This window comes from Emydura macquarii, unplaced genomic scaffold (assembly GCF_026122565.2).
Source record: "Emydura macquarii macquarii isolate MOO-44397 ecotype Brisbane River unplaced genomic scaffold, CSIRO-AGI_Emac_v2 contig_2676, whole genome shotgun sequence".
Lineage (NCBI taxonomy): Eukaryota > Metazoa > Chordata > Testudines > Chelidae > Emydura > Emydura macquarii.
The window spans coordinates 6,993,472-7,007,404 of record NW_027132813.1 but is presented as its reverse complement, the minus strand read 5'-3'; the positions used below and the strand labels follow the sequence as shown (position 1 = coordinate 7,007,404).

The window sequence follows — 13,933 nt, the reverse complement described above, 5'->3', positions numbered from 1 at the left end:
CTTCAACCTTCTTACTTCAATCTGATTTGGAGCTGCAGCCTGTCCCAGTAGTGCAGGAACAGCCTCAAGAGCTCTCTCTTTTGCCTCCCCTTCAGATATCCTCCCCATTGCCTGAGACTCTGGTACCAGAGGTATCATCCCTGGTACCAGATGACTTCAGGATACATCAGGAGCTCCTCAAGAGAATAGCAGCTTCTCTGGGCATTTAAGTGGAGCTAGTGCAGGAGAATACTCACAAGCTGATCAACATTTTCCATCCCGCTGCAAAAGGAAAGGTACACTCTAGCAGACCCCTTCCTCCATTCCCCCTGTGGCCAAATAAATGCAACATAAATACCAACTCCCATCCCAGGAATAAGAACAGTTTTATTTACATCCCACCCTGGCTTTTTAGTAGTGGCTATGGTGAATGAGAAGAGCCAGCAGGGCTAAGTTACGGCTACCTCAGAGACAAAGGTGCCAAAAAGCTTGACCATTTTGATAGAAAAACATTTATTCTTTAGCAGGTTTACAACTTCACATTGTCAGTTGCCATGCTCTGTTGTTACGGTATGACTTCTGTAGCAGGGCAGCAATATCTCAGTTTGTGAGAAAGCTACCAGAAGGTTCTAGGGAACAATTTTAGTTGCGGAGACCTGCATCATTTCTCAATCAGTTCTGCAGGCTTCTTTGGATGCAGCAGATTCTGAAGCCAGGGCAGCAGCGATGGCCGTGACTATGAATTATTCCTCCTGATTGTAGTCCTTGGGGATTCCTGCGGAGGTGCAACAGACAGCTGAGGACTTCCCCTCTGAGAGATGTGTACTGTTCTCATCTAAAACAGAGGATGATTTGCACATGCTAAAGGACTCAAGCGGTTTTGAAATCCTTGGGCCTCTATAGTCTGACAACAAGGAGGGCAAAACATTATTTTAATACCAGTTTAGACAGTAATATTATCCTTACTGTCAGGCTGACCACTCTAAGACAAGGCAAAGGTCTCAGAGGAGGAGACTGATGCCTTCTACCTTCTTGGTTTCTTCATCTCAGCAACATTAGGCCTCAAACAGCTGATTTGACTCTCATGTCAAGGACAGCATACTACCTGACCTGGATCTCACTAGCCCTCACTGTACCTTTCTGGGACAGATTATCCTATTCCCTACATGTGTGGCAATTCATCACTTTGGAGCACTAATTTTCTACTTCATTTTATTCCATTGCTTGAGTCATATAAAACCAGAATCCCAAAGCACTGGAGATTAGATTTTGTATGCAAAAGTGGTGTACTAGCCAAGATGATGGCCTACTGAGTCTTTTTTATCTCTCACTTCTGTGGTTTCACTGGATTTTCAAGCAATAAAGTTTGCTGGATAAACCCTGCTCTAGTTTAATAATTTATATTTATATAGCACCTTCTATCCGAGGATCAGAACACACTCTGACAAACATTAATTTATTTATCCTCACAATCCCCCCTTTTCCTGGTATTGTCTGTATTTAACACAGAAAAAACTGAGGCACAAGGAGATAAAGGACTTGTCTACATGACACAGCAAAGTGCTCTAGAGGGGTGTGATTTATCACCTGTTGTGCTTTAGCTGCCTCCATGTAGATCCTGCTGATGCACTCATTAGTTCAAACTAGGTACCTTCAGAGCACTTCAGCAGGGTCTACTCGGGGCAGTTAGAGCACAACACATTAGCGTGCTTTCCAAATCACACCTCTCTAGAACACTTTGCCACGCTATGTAGACAAGCTCTAAGTGACTTTCCTAAGGACACATAGTGAGTCAACAATGAGTCTGTAATAGAACTCAGGTCTTCAGACACTCAGTCCTGTACTTTAAATGTTCTATGTGTTGTGCCAAGTATTGAATGAGGGGAATGTAAACCACTTGGGATGCCTGGTGTCACTGTTCAATTGTATGCCAGTACTAAGAATACTTTGATTATTGTATTCAAAGCATATTGGGGCTTCAGCTTTGGAGCAAATAGAAAGATATGGATGGGTGGGAGACAGAGGCCTGTGTGTGTGTGTGTGTGTGTGTGTGTGTGTGTGTGTGTGCACATCACTGTGCAAGCAAAAAACTGTTGTGCAAGACTTTCCCCAGATTTACCCCCATGCCCGTATTAATTAGGGCTTCATGCAATTTGACTAAAAACTCCAGAGCTTCTGGCAGTATCAGGTTGTTGTGGCACATAGGTGAGGAGGGAAAGGAATACGCTTTTGTGATTTTTCTCAGAAGTTATTTAGATTGAGCTGGGGCTTCCTAGGCTGATAAAAGGCAGTTCAGTTCAGAAAACAAGTTTATGTTTTGACATCTGATTGACTTATTCTGATTGTTAGCGGTGTTCCTACTTCAGAATATATGCAATTCCCAGTGTCAATCAGCCTCTTTGAAACAGCTGCTGCTTCTGTCTTGCAGAACATTTTAAGAATCATTCTATTTTTGATACATTCTCTGTATAGCTCATATCATCCCTTCCATGCTGAGAGGAGAAACTTCAGTTTTGCATTTACAGAAATAAAGAATAAAGAAATAGATAGACTCCTTTCTGATCAGGGCATTTGCGTGGAGATAAGGGGGCAGACTTTTCTACTCTGTTTCCCTTTATGTTATTCAGATGGTGCAAAGAGACCTCAGCAACTTCACTGCTTGTGGATTCCTGGCTGCACCAACTCCTTTGCTTCTATCCCCATGGTCCCTAACACAGTACAGATGACAGAGGGGACTGGAAGTTGATGGAGTGGGCTTCACTCCAGCTATCCCCAGCTGGCAAATGGTCTCCAAGTACATGTGTACACTGCAACTAAAAACCCACAGCTGGCCCAAGCCAGCTGACTCAGGTTCACGGGGCTCGAGCTAAGGGGCTGTTTAACTGCAGTGTAGAGGTTTGGGTACGGGCTGGAGCGTGGGCTTTAAGACCTGTGAAGTGGGAGGGTCCCAGAACTTGAGCTGCAGCCTGACCCCAAATGCTGCACTGCAATTAAACAGCCCCTTAGCCTGATCCCCCGGAGCCAGAGTCAACTGACATTGGCCAGCCACGGGTGTCTAACAGCAGCATACACATATACTTGAAGACTATAGACAAATGGCGCAATGTAGGCCAGCCCTGTGACTGCTCTAACCTGGGCTGAGGCAGAGAATCAGGAAGCAGCAGAGAATGTGGCTCAAGACCTTTCCTGCTTTTAAGATTTCATATTCTCCTGCTGCTCAGTCGTCATGTGAAGGTATTGTTTTTTGTGGCTGTGATACAGTCTTTGAGACCAACATCTTGTCCCAACGTCACAAGTGGCTGCTGTTAAAAATGATTCTTGTGTCCTAAAGAGAGGATTATGATTCCAGGTGACAGATAAGCAGCAGTTACAGATGAAATTGCAAAGCTAAGACTCTGAGCCAATTTAAGCCCATGAGTGTCCTACATTATTACACTGACTATATACTGTAGAACTGGAAATATTTATTGTGAATTAATTACTTTTTGCTGTGTCAATTGACTTGAAAAATCATTGAAAATGAATTTGCCATATTTCTTCCTAGCTCCTCTCCGAAGGTCAGCTGGGAACATGAAAGTGATTTAATACAAATCTATGCTCAGTTTCTTTTGCACTAAAAGAAACAGTTCTGCATTTCCCATAGTTTATAAGTGGCAAATTCTTCTGTCATTTGTCTCACAAGATCTGAGCTAGACATTCTGCATTTCCTTATGTGATGAATCAGTGGTTAATGCACAGCCCAGTGTAGAGGGCAGCAGACTGGGGGTAAAATTTTCAACAGCAGACTTAGGCTTCTAAAGGGGAGATCCACAAAGGGGTTTAGGTGGTTAACTGCTTCCTTAGGTGCATAAGTCCAAAATTCAGATCCTCAAAACCTCTGCTCAGCTGCCACCTAACTTTGTAGGTGCCTAAATTCCCTAGGTACCTAAGTTTCTGCTGGGAAAGGCCCTTAGGTGCCTAAAATTGTGTTGCTAGGCATGTGCACAATGGCCCAAGTCTTGACACCCAGCGCCTAGCTCATGTCTAAGCCCTGGTGCATTCCCCAAAGAAGACCTATTTCCTGCTTGTCTTGCATGTGGAACCCAATCCAGTAGGCTTTCTCAGAAGCCACCGACTGGACGGGGACCCCCACAAAACACAACCAGAGGAGGAGAAAGTGGTGGTTCTCCCCTTATGCCCAATAGCCCTGTGAGTGGGAACACTCACCCAGGATTAGAAATGGTGAATTTTTTTCAGTGAATAGTAAAGTTGCTGAAAAATGCATTTCTCAGGGAACCAAAACTATTTGTGAATTTGGGTCAGATATGACAAATAGCTTTAGGGGGAAAAAAAAAAAAAAAAAAACCCTGAAAACAAACATCTAGAAAGTGTCAACATAGATCATTAAGAAAACGTCATTTTAAATCAACATTGAAACATTTGGTTTGATCTGAACTAAATATTTTGGGGTTTTGTTTTGTCAAGAAACTGAAAAATTCATTTTTTGCTCAAAATGGACTGATTTTTTTTCTGATTCATCTATCACTTCAGCAGTACCCATCATATGGGAGACCCAGGTTCAAATCCCTTCTCTGCCTCATGTGGATCAGGTACTTGCACCCACATCTCCCACTTATGGGGTGAATGCCTTAACCACTGAGCTATGGGTTATTCTGGGTGGGCGTCTCGATGTCTCCTGTTGAAGCTGTTAAACTTTGTAGGAAATATTTAAATATTGATTAGGCCAGAAAGAGCATGAAAGTGACTCTATAAGCCCAGCGGTTAGGGCACTCACCTGGGAGGTGGGAGACCTGAGTTTAAATCCCTACCCTATATCTGACAGAGGAGAGATTTGAACCATGTCCTCCTTGGATGTTTTGCAAGAAAGGCCTGACCTGGCTTAGGCACCTATCTCCAGGAAAGGGTTCAGAGCTGTGAATCCCAAATGGAGGGATGTGAAGTTAGGCACATAACTGCCTTTGAAAGGCAGGGCTTATGCCACACGCCTCTCCTCAGCATTATCCCTTGACTAGTGTAAGGAGCTCTCCGCTCAGCATGCTGGCTTTTGTGAATCTCCTTCTTAGGCACCTAACTCTCCACATGCATTGAATAGGGAGTCTGGGCACCTAACTCAGGGCTGTGAAGTCCAGTAGGCAGCAGGGCCCCTAAACATTAGGCAGCTCAATGCTGAGCCAAGTCCCCATAGTGGATCCAGCCCAAAGTGCCTAAGTCACTTTTGAAAATGAAGTCACTCAAGTGCTTTGGAAAATTTTAGTCTGAGAGTCAAGAGAATTGGGTTCTGTTCATGGTTCTGCCTGTGACTTGCTCTCTGGTCTTGGACAAGATACTTATTCTCCTTGTGCCTCAATTTCCCCTTCTGTAGCAAACATATAAGGCATACTCCTCTTTGTATCTATCTAGGTATTCCTACAGTCTCCATCTACTCAATTTCTTTTTGCCAGTCAGAGTTCAGTATTCTTTCTCCATTACTATAAAATTGCATGATCATATGTCAAAGGAGAAATTTTCTCTTGTCTAAAACTGATCTTTTTATTTTTGGGTAACTCTTGATCCCTTTTCTCCCCTTTCTCCCCCCTTCCCCATCTATACAGGTTTTGGCTTCAGATCATCACTTCATGGGAAGAAGAATCTGATGCCATTATTGCTTTTGACAATGTGTCTCTTAGCCTAGACTGCTATCTAGCAAGTAAGTTTGCATCTCGTTAGCCTTTTAATTATGAGCAGGTGAAAGGGTCTAGTTATCTTCTAAATCTCTCCAGTAATATCAGGGTAAATCATTGAAATTGTACCTGTGTACAGATGAAGGAGACTCTTTCACTACATGTTTTAGCAGTGGGGTTGAGCTTGCCTTTGGATTTGAATGGAAAATAAGACATATGGTCTATTTGGGTACTGGGACATGGGAGGGCACAAATCCACCTGTGGCTAAAAGCCCCAATGACACATATGGTGGAGGAGTGTCAACTATGAATCCAGATGGTGGTATCACCTGCATACATAATATTGCTCAAAAGCAATTTGTGGTTACAAAACGTCCCTCCTGAGCTGGTTTATTACCTGTGACAATAAACTAACTAAATGAATAGAAGTTGGATGCTGGCTGGTAAAAGAAGTAAATCAAGATATTCTGTGACTGACACTAATTCCGTAAGAGCATCAGGTGAAGTGCTCTTGTTCGAATAGGGCAGTTTCATTTTGTTTTGGCTCATACAAAGATGGATCTGATTCAAAACCCAGGATCTAAAATGTCCTCCAGACTTTGAAGAAAGTTTGGACTCAGACCCAAACCCGATGGCTGGCCCAATATCTATATCCTGCCCAGCCAAAACACCAGGTGACAGAATCACCCCAAGTTCTGGGAAGTTCATAGTTGGATTCAGCATTTATGACTGGCCCATCTCATATATGGCTAATTATTTCATTTGTAATTGTGTTAAATGATCCTAATATCTTCCTGCAGCCTAGAACGGATGCTGATGTGAATATGAGATGTCCAGTAACTTGCTTGCAGCAGAACGTTTAAATAGCAAATGGATATTGTGATCTATCTACCATTTTAGTATCTAAATATTTATGTGAGACCCTGTCTGTTGGACTGTGTCCCTTCAGTTCTCTATTTCAACTTATTAGCTTCATTCACTTTGCTTTTTTGTTCAGCATTCTTCCTTCCCTCCTCCTTCATTTGTTACAACTCCCACAGCAGCAATAAAATGCCAGCCTGCCTTCCCTTTAACATTGTTTTGCCCTATGGCTAGCAGACTCTTGGCCCAGGCAGAGTGGCCACCTGCTGTTACTTATGTCCATTTGCTGAGACACACATTGTCTCAGCGCAGTCATAAACCAGACTGTGGCTTTTTGTGTTCTAGTCAATGGAGAGAAGACATCACGAGATGCAGTTCCGGACTCGAGCAATCTGTTCACCAAAAGAGACAGCCAGAAAAGAATCAGATTGGAACAAAATATTCTGGAGAGCCTCCAGTTCAGCGCTGCTCCCATCTCTGGTCCTGCAGGTAGGGAATTTGTCTGGCTGAGAATCATTCCCGAGCACTGGGCTTTCACAGGTGTACAGATTTTCAGTTAAACACAATGGAATCCAGTATAGTTTATTATGGAAGAAAACATAAGCCCTTGGCAAACCAAACAGATCAGAGGAAATCAGGCACCATTAGGTTGTTAATTACAACTAACTTGGTTTGTGAGCTGCAAAAGAAAAGAACATGGAGGGGAGGTTCTTATCAAAGCAGAGTAATGGTCACTTTGAGACGGTAAGAGAGGTTTGTTTGGTCCCTTGGTCATTTGGGGAAAAAAGCGATACTCAAAGCAAAGTACCCAGGAAAGGCCACATCATTAGTCCAATCCATCTTAATCTAGTCACACACCTCCCTAGCTAATGTATCTTTGCACCAGCTAGTGCCACTTCCCCTTTTTTTGACACTAGTTTCATCTCCTGATTAAAAAAATATCTCACTAGATTATTTAAAAACATCATCTCAGGCAAATTTAAGTTGCAGCAGTTCTCATGGTTGCTCATGTTGCTAAGGTTGTTGCTATGTTGGGTCCAAATTCTTCCCATCAACTTGGCTGTGAGGCATGGCAGAGAAAAATGTATGAGTGGGAAACATATCTTATTCATGTGGCACTGTAAATGTTCTTTTACGATAGCTTTTTCCATGTAATTTCCTAGGTTTTTAAAAAAGGAAACTGAAAAAAACAAATTAATTTTTTCATGTGGGTTCACACATTGACATCCAGGTGGGCCATCAGTAAGCAAGTGAAGTAACTGATTACAGCAGTAGGTTGTCATCCTCTGTGTGGACCAGCACCATAGGGGGATAAGATGCACTTTGCCAATTGATTTCTCAGATATTTGCTGATAGCAGAGGCATGGTGAGACTCAGGAATCTCTGGCTCCATTTTACATTCTGGAAGGGAGTGTATTCTGCCAGTTCCTCTTGCCCCAAACTGACCCCTTGTGCCTTGTCCCGTCCAACTTGTCCCTGTCCCAATCCAGTCTCTTCCCCGTCCCTCGTCCCAGTCCAATTTTCATTGCATATCAAGTCCCAGTCTCCACTCCTCAGGTTTCTTACCCCAGTCTCCTTGTCCAGCAAATCTTAGTCTCCCTCTCCAGGCTCACTGAGTCCCCATCTCCACTGCCTACTCCTAGTCTCTCTCATCCCCAAACCCAGTCCCAATTTCCTTGTCCCTCCCATCTCTTCATCCAATCTCCATCTGTCCTCCCCACCCCCTTCCCAGCTCCATGTCCCAATCTCTTTGCCCAGTTCTCCCTCCTCACAGCAGTTCCTTGTCAGATCTGCCTCTCCTCCCTCTATCCCTTTTCCCCTCTAGACTGGTTCCCAGTCCCAGCCTCCTGACTCAGCCAGTCCTAGTCTTCCCCTCTCTCCCCAGCTCGCTGCTCTTAGCTCTCAGGGATTTGCTTGCTTTAGTTTCTATTGTCCATTACATGGACAGCTGATTTTCCTGACTGAGGGTCAGAGTTATTAAACAGTTATTTATCTGCCAAAGTGAAATACCATTCTTTCTGCTGGCAGATACCCTTCCCTCTGCAGCTTGTGGAAAACAGGGCCCTGATGGTACACAACTCATAAACGCTGTTAAAAAGCGCTGGGATTTGTTCACACTTCCTCCTTTCCAGCAGGCAGCTGAAAACTTACCCTAGATTAGTATCAACAAAAAGAATGTGCTGCTATTCTCTGCAGCAACCGCTGTACAGCAGCACAATACAAGAACAAAGGTTGATAGTTAAGGAACTGGAGTAAGATTCAGAAGATCTGGATTCAGTTTCTGGGTCTGCCATGGACTTTCTGTGTGACCTTGGACAAGTTACTACGGGTAACATTTTCAACAGCTCCTAAGCAATTTAGGAGGCTGTTGCATTTTCAAAAGTGACTTAGGCAATTAGGAAACTAAGTCTCATGGGCATCAATGGGGTTTAGGAGCCTAAAATGCCCTTTTGAAAATGCGATTTAGGTTCCTAATCCATTTTGGCACTTTTGAAAATTTTACCCTTAATCTCTCTGTGCCTCGGCTTCCCATGTATAAGTGGGGATAATTATACTGTTCTACATCAGAGAAGTGTTATGAAAATAACTTTATGAGGTGTTCATATCCTATAGTGAGAAGAACCATCTAAGAATCAACAGGGTTGACTGTCCGCAAGAATATCAGTGCTTGCATGGTAATATAGCTGGCAGGTAGTGTTGCATTTTGTCCCCAGATACACAGTGCTTTAGGTAAGACTGAAACCATTACATGTTATGGTACAGAAGTTCAAGCATTATAATAACTTTGTTCTTTCCCCTCACCTTCCTCCATCACTTTCCGTTATAATGACCCATCTCAGGATCACATCTGTAAAACCCAAGTACCCTACTTTTGCAAATCAATCCATTCTGACTGGAGCCATTTCAGCCACCCTATAGCCACGGTCTTGCCAATCTCCCTTATGGAAAGAGTCACATTTGTCTGTAAAGAGCTGCTTCATGAAGAACCGGTTCCACAAATACAAAAATAAGACCTTTTTATTACTAGCAGTGAATGAACCCCAGAATCTTTGGCTCTCAGGTTCAGTTTAGATAACTGCCCAGAATTTGCATCCAAAATTGATCTAAGCCTCTTGAGTCTGGAAGAAAGAGCTGGGAATCTCATGGCAACAGGCTTCCCCATGGAAATTCCATTACTTCCAGGTTCTTACTCGGCTGGAGATACTGTGAGAATAGGACCCTCTTACTCTTCAGCTTCTTGTTCTATTTGATATCTTGCAATTCAGAAAGGTGCCTGGAAAGTCAAAATAATATGAGACAGGCTGGGGGAGGAAAGGTTACCCATGCTTATTTGAACCTCATAAAATGTTCAGGTCACTTACGTTATCCAAGTCAGTTTGCCTGTTCCTACTTTTTACCCACATTGCTAAGCCTGGCCCTTTTTAAAATGACTTCCGGCACCTGGACCTTGAACTGCTTCTATGGGCAGATACGTGGCAATCTTCACCTCTTTATGCCCATGGGAACAGCTATTCTGGAGCTGGAATTCATACCTAGGAGAGGGTAGACAGTGGTACTACTACCTTCTTTTATGAGGGCTCCTCCAGGAGAGAACAGCAACAACCTCTTAAAGGAACTTCTCAGGAACCCTTTGTACACCGACTCCCAGAGATGCACTAAGTCAATGCATCTCCCAGTTGCCCCAGTACCAGCCACTTTGAGCTTCTTGTGTTACTGAGCCTCTGCTCTTGGCGAACTTTCCATATCTGTGTCCCATTGCTCCAAAGGAGAAGCATGTTCCTGATCTCTGCGCTTCACCCAGCATTCATCTGTTGCTTCCTGCATCCCAATAATGCATTTAAGAAAGCTCAGGTTGAGCCTGTCAGTGCCATTAGTTTGATGACTGCCCATTTACTGTTGTGCAAGTGAACCAACAGCATCAGTACCACCGTGACATCCCTCACAGTGCATTGATCAATACAAGCCAAGCCAAAAGTAATTACAGCTAATGCGATCTTTGGCTTGTGTGATGGATCACAGATGGTAATATTTCCTTCTTAACAAATCAGATTAAAACAAAGAACTATGTTCTGTAGCTAGAGGGACAATAAAACTTCAGTCTCAACTCCCTGAACTGACCCAGCCCACGCTGCAGAAAGCTTTGTCTAAAAGGTGCTCTTAACTCAGTTACTCTGAATGTATTACTCTGGGTTTATACTCATGTAACTCCACTGACTTCACTGAAGCTATTCAGGATTTACACATGGGTAACCCAAAGCAGCATCTAGCCTATACTTTTTGCTGAACCTGTTCCATCATCATCATCAACCATCCATCCACAGACCAGTGCACAGCAAAAAACCTTCTCAGCCCTGCTCCTCCTCATCATGGCTGGAACCGCTCCATGCCTCATGCCCTTTGGGTTGGCAAGGGTGTGATGGTAGGAGCACAGAATTATCAAAAATGATATTGAAGCTCCCAGAGATTGTCTATGACATCATCACGATGGCATGAGTAACACACTAAATGTGTTGTATCCCACTCTAGCATCTGGTCCACACAAAGGAGCAAAACCCAATATTTCTACCAGCTAGTGAAGTTATCCGTCTTCCTCAAGGGTTGAAGGGCTGTGATTTGGTGCTGAAAGTCCCAGGGTTCTGTGATGGCAGATGACCCTAGAGGAGGCAGGTTTATGACACAAATTCATAGAGATCTTGTCACAATTGTTGCTCCATCTCCCTCAGGTAGTTCTGGGGTCATTATTAGATGAGTGCTGACTGTGTGCTCAAAGTTCTGTACAATTGAGACTTGAGCCCTACCACTAAGATCACACAGTCTAAACAGGCAAACAGTACAATCCAGACACAAAGCACCAGATAAGTCGTAGGTGGGTTGATCACACAGCAGTGTAGATCCTTTTCTTTTTAATTAAATAAGTGGCCGCTGTTTGTGTGGCAGATTCTTGCTGAAAAGCTTTGTGGAAAAGTTTGTTTTGAGAAGGAATTCTCAGGAGGAAAGGGTGGCACCAAGAGCGATCTTGTCTACATGAGAAGTTGCACTGATTTAACTATCGTTGTCATTTTAAACCAATTTCGTTCAACCTGTGGCTGTGTGGACACTTATTTTTGTTTAAAGATTTATTCTGGATTATTTTAAAATCAATTAGATACCAGTTGAAGCAAAACTGAAAAAAGCCATTGTAATAAATGTTGCCCATCTAAAAGCCATTTTAAATTAAATCAATGCAACTTTGTTGTATAGACAAGGCCAGATTGTGGGAATTTCAGGCATAGGAGGAGATGCAAAGTTGAAAGTGGCAGAAGGTTGCAAAGGGTCAGTTATGAGTTATTCACACAGTAAATGAATTATTAGTTTGGAAACAGGAAGAAAAAGAGATGGGTCTCTGGGTAGGCAAAAAGAGACAAAAAGAAAAGGACTTGATAGCAGTACGGACATTGATCAGGTTTTAATCATAAGATTTCTGGTGCTCCTGGAAAGCTGCAAATACCATACAAATAGCCTCTCTTCCAATATTTCAGCCTCTCTTTTGGTCCTAGTCACAGCTCAGAAGTGCCATGGCACACAGACACAAATGACAGACCACTAAACAATAAAAAGGTGAATTTTTTTTTCAAGTCACACTACTTGTGTGTCCATCAGCTGCTGCATAACCCAATTTTCTCATCTGGCTAATATCAATGAATTGTTTCATGATTTGGGCTGGATTGTCTTTTTCCTTCAGCATCAGTCTTTCCCATGACAGCTGATGTTCACAAGGATTTCGCAGTTTGCATCAGAGAAAGTTCTGCATAGGCTACTGCGTGGCTGTTTCTCGGAAGAACTCTGAGTCACATTAGTTAATCAGATGAAGGAGCTGAAAGGAGCAACGGAGCAAGTATTAAGCAAAAGAAAATTACATTTGTTGGCTCTTCACGTGCAATTATACTAACTGAACCATTGGCATAATGCAATAAAGATGTCTGCAGAATTGCATTTCTATATTAAGCAGCAGTAAACTCAGTGAACAAACAGCTCCCCTCTCAAAAGTAGTATCCAGAGTAGTGCTGGAAAGTGTTTTGAGAATAGTAGTGGGGGTGGGAGGGGTGTCACTCTCTGTAGACACAAATCTTTTACACTATCTAGTCCTTCACATTCGCTTTCCCTCAGGGGTTAAACTGAGGAGGAATAGTGGTGGCACTGTACTCATATTCCACTCACAATGCCAATTCAACGGGATGCTGCTGCTGAAATGTACTGCTGTGTAGTTAAATTGGAATTACTACTGTCCAGAGTTAACCATCTAGTTGAGATTAATTGGGCAGTTCACACTTCTTAGGCCTATGACTTAAAGCTGTCCACTATTTTATAAACAGCTTAAATTCTGCAGATATTGTCTTGGCTATCAGGGGAGGTTTTCAAATAGCCATGCCATAGACTCATAGAATCATAGAATATTCGTGTTGGAAGGGACCTCAAGAGGTCATTTAGTCTAACCCCCTGCTCAAAGCAGGACCAGCCCCAACTAAATCATCCCAGCCAGGGTTTTGTCAAGCCAGGCCTCCCTAGGTATCCCATTCCAAACCTTCACCACCCTCCTAATGAAAACGTTTTCCCTAATATCCAATTTCGACCTCCCCACTGAAACTTGAGACCATTGCTCCTTGTTCTGTCATCTGCCACCACTGAGAACAGCCTAGCTCCATCCTCCCTGGAACCCCCCTTTAAGTAATTGAAGGATGCTACCAAATCCCCCTCACTCTTCTCTTCTGCAAACTAAACAAGCACAGTTCCCTCAGACTCTGCTCATAAGTCATGTGCTCCAGCCTCCTAATAATTTTCATTGCCCTTCACTGGATTCGCTCCAATTTGTCTACATCCTTTCTATAATGGGGGGATGCAAAACTGGACCCAATACTCCAAATGCAGCCTCACCAATGCCGAATAGAGGGGAATAATCACTTCCCTAGATCTGCTGGCAATGTTCCTACTAATTCAGCCTAATATGCTATTAGCCTTTTGGCAATAAGGACACACTGTTGACTCACATCCAGCTTCTTGTCCACTGTAACCCCCAGGTCCTTTTCTGATGAACTGCTGCCTAGCCAGTTGGTCCCCAGTCTGTAGAAGTCATGGGATTCTTCCGTCATAAGTTCAGGACTCTGCACTTGTGCTTGCTGAACCTCATCAGATTTCTTTTGGCCCAGTCCTCCAATTTGTCTAGATCACTCTGTATCCTATCCCTACCCTCCAGTGTATCTGTCACTCTCCCCAGCTTAGTGTCATCTGCAAACCTGCTGAGCATACAATCCACTTCATCCTCCAGATCATTAATGAAGATGAAAATGAACAAAAGGGGCCCCAGGACCAATCTCTGGGGCACTCCACTTGTTACTGGCTGCTAGCTAGACATCGAGTCGTCGATCACTACCCGTTGAGCCCAATGATCTAGCCAG

General features: G+C 43.4%; 1 protein-coding gene across 1 annotated transcript in view; it reads left to right on the top strand.

The window, feature by feature from the left end:
- Positions 1–13,933, top strand: part of ALK (ALK receptor tyrosine kinase) — a 516,691-nt gene that overhangs the window by 433,943 nt on the left and 68,815 nt on the right. Inside the window, exons 10-11 of the mRNA XM_067565381.1 lie at positions 5,571–5,665; positions 6,846–6,989. Of these exons, the coding sequence (XP_067421482.1) occupies positions 5,571–5,665; positions 6,846–6,989 (239 nt within the window). The remainder of the gene's footprint in view (positions 1–5,570; positions 5,666–6,845; positions 6,990–13,933) is intronic.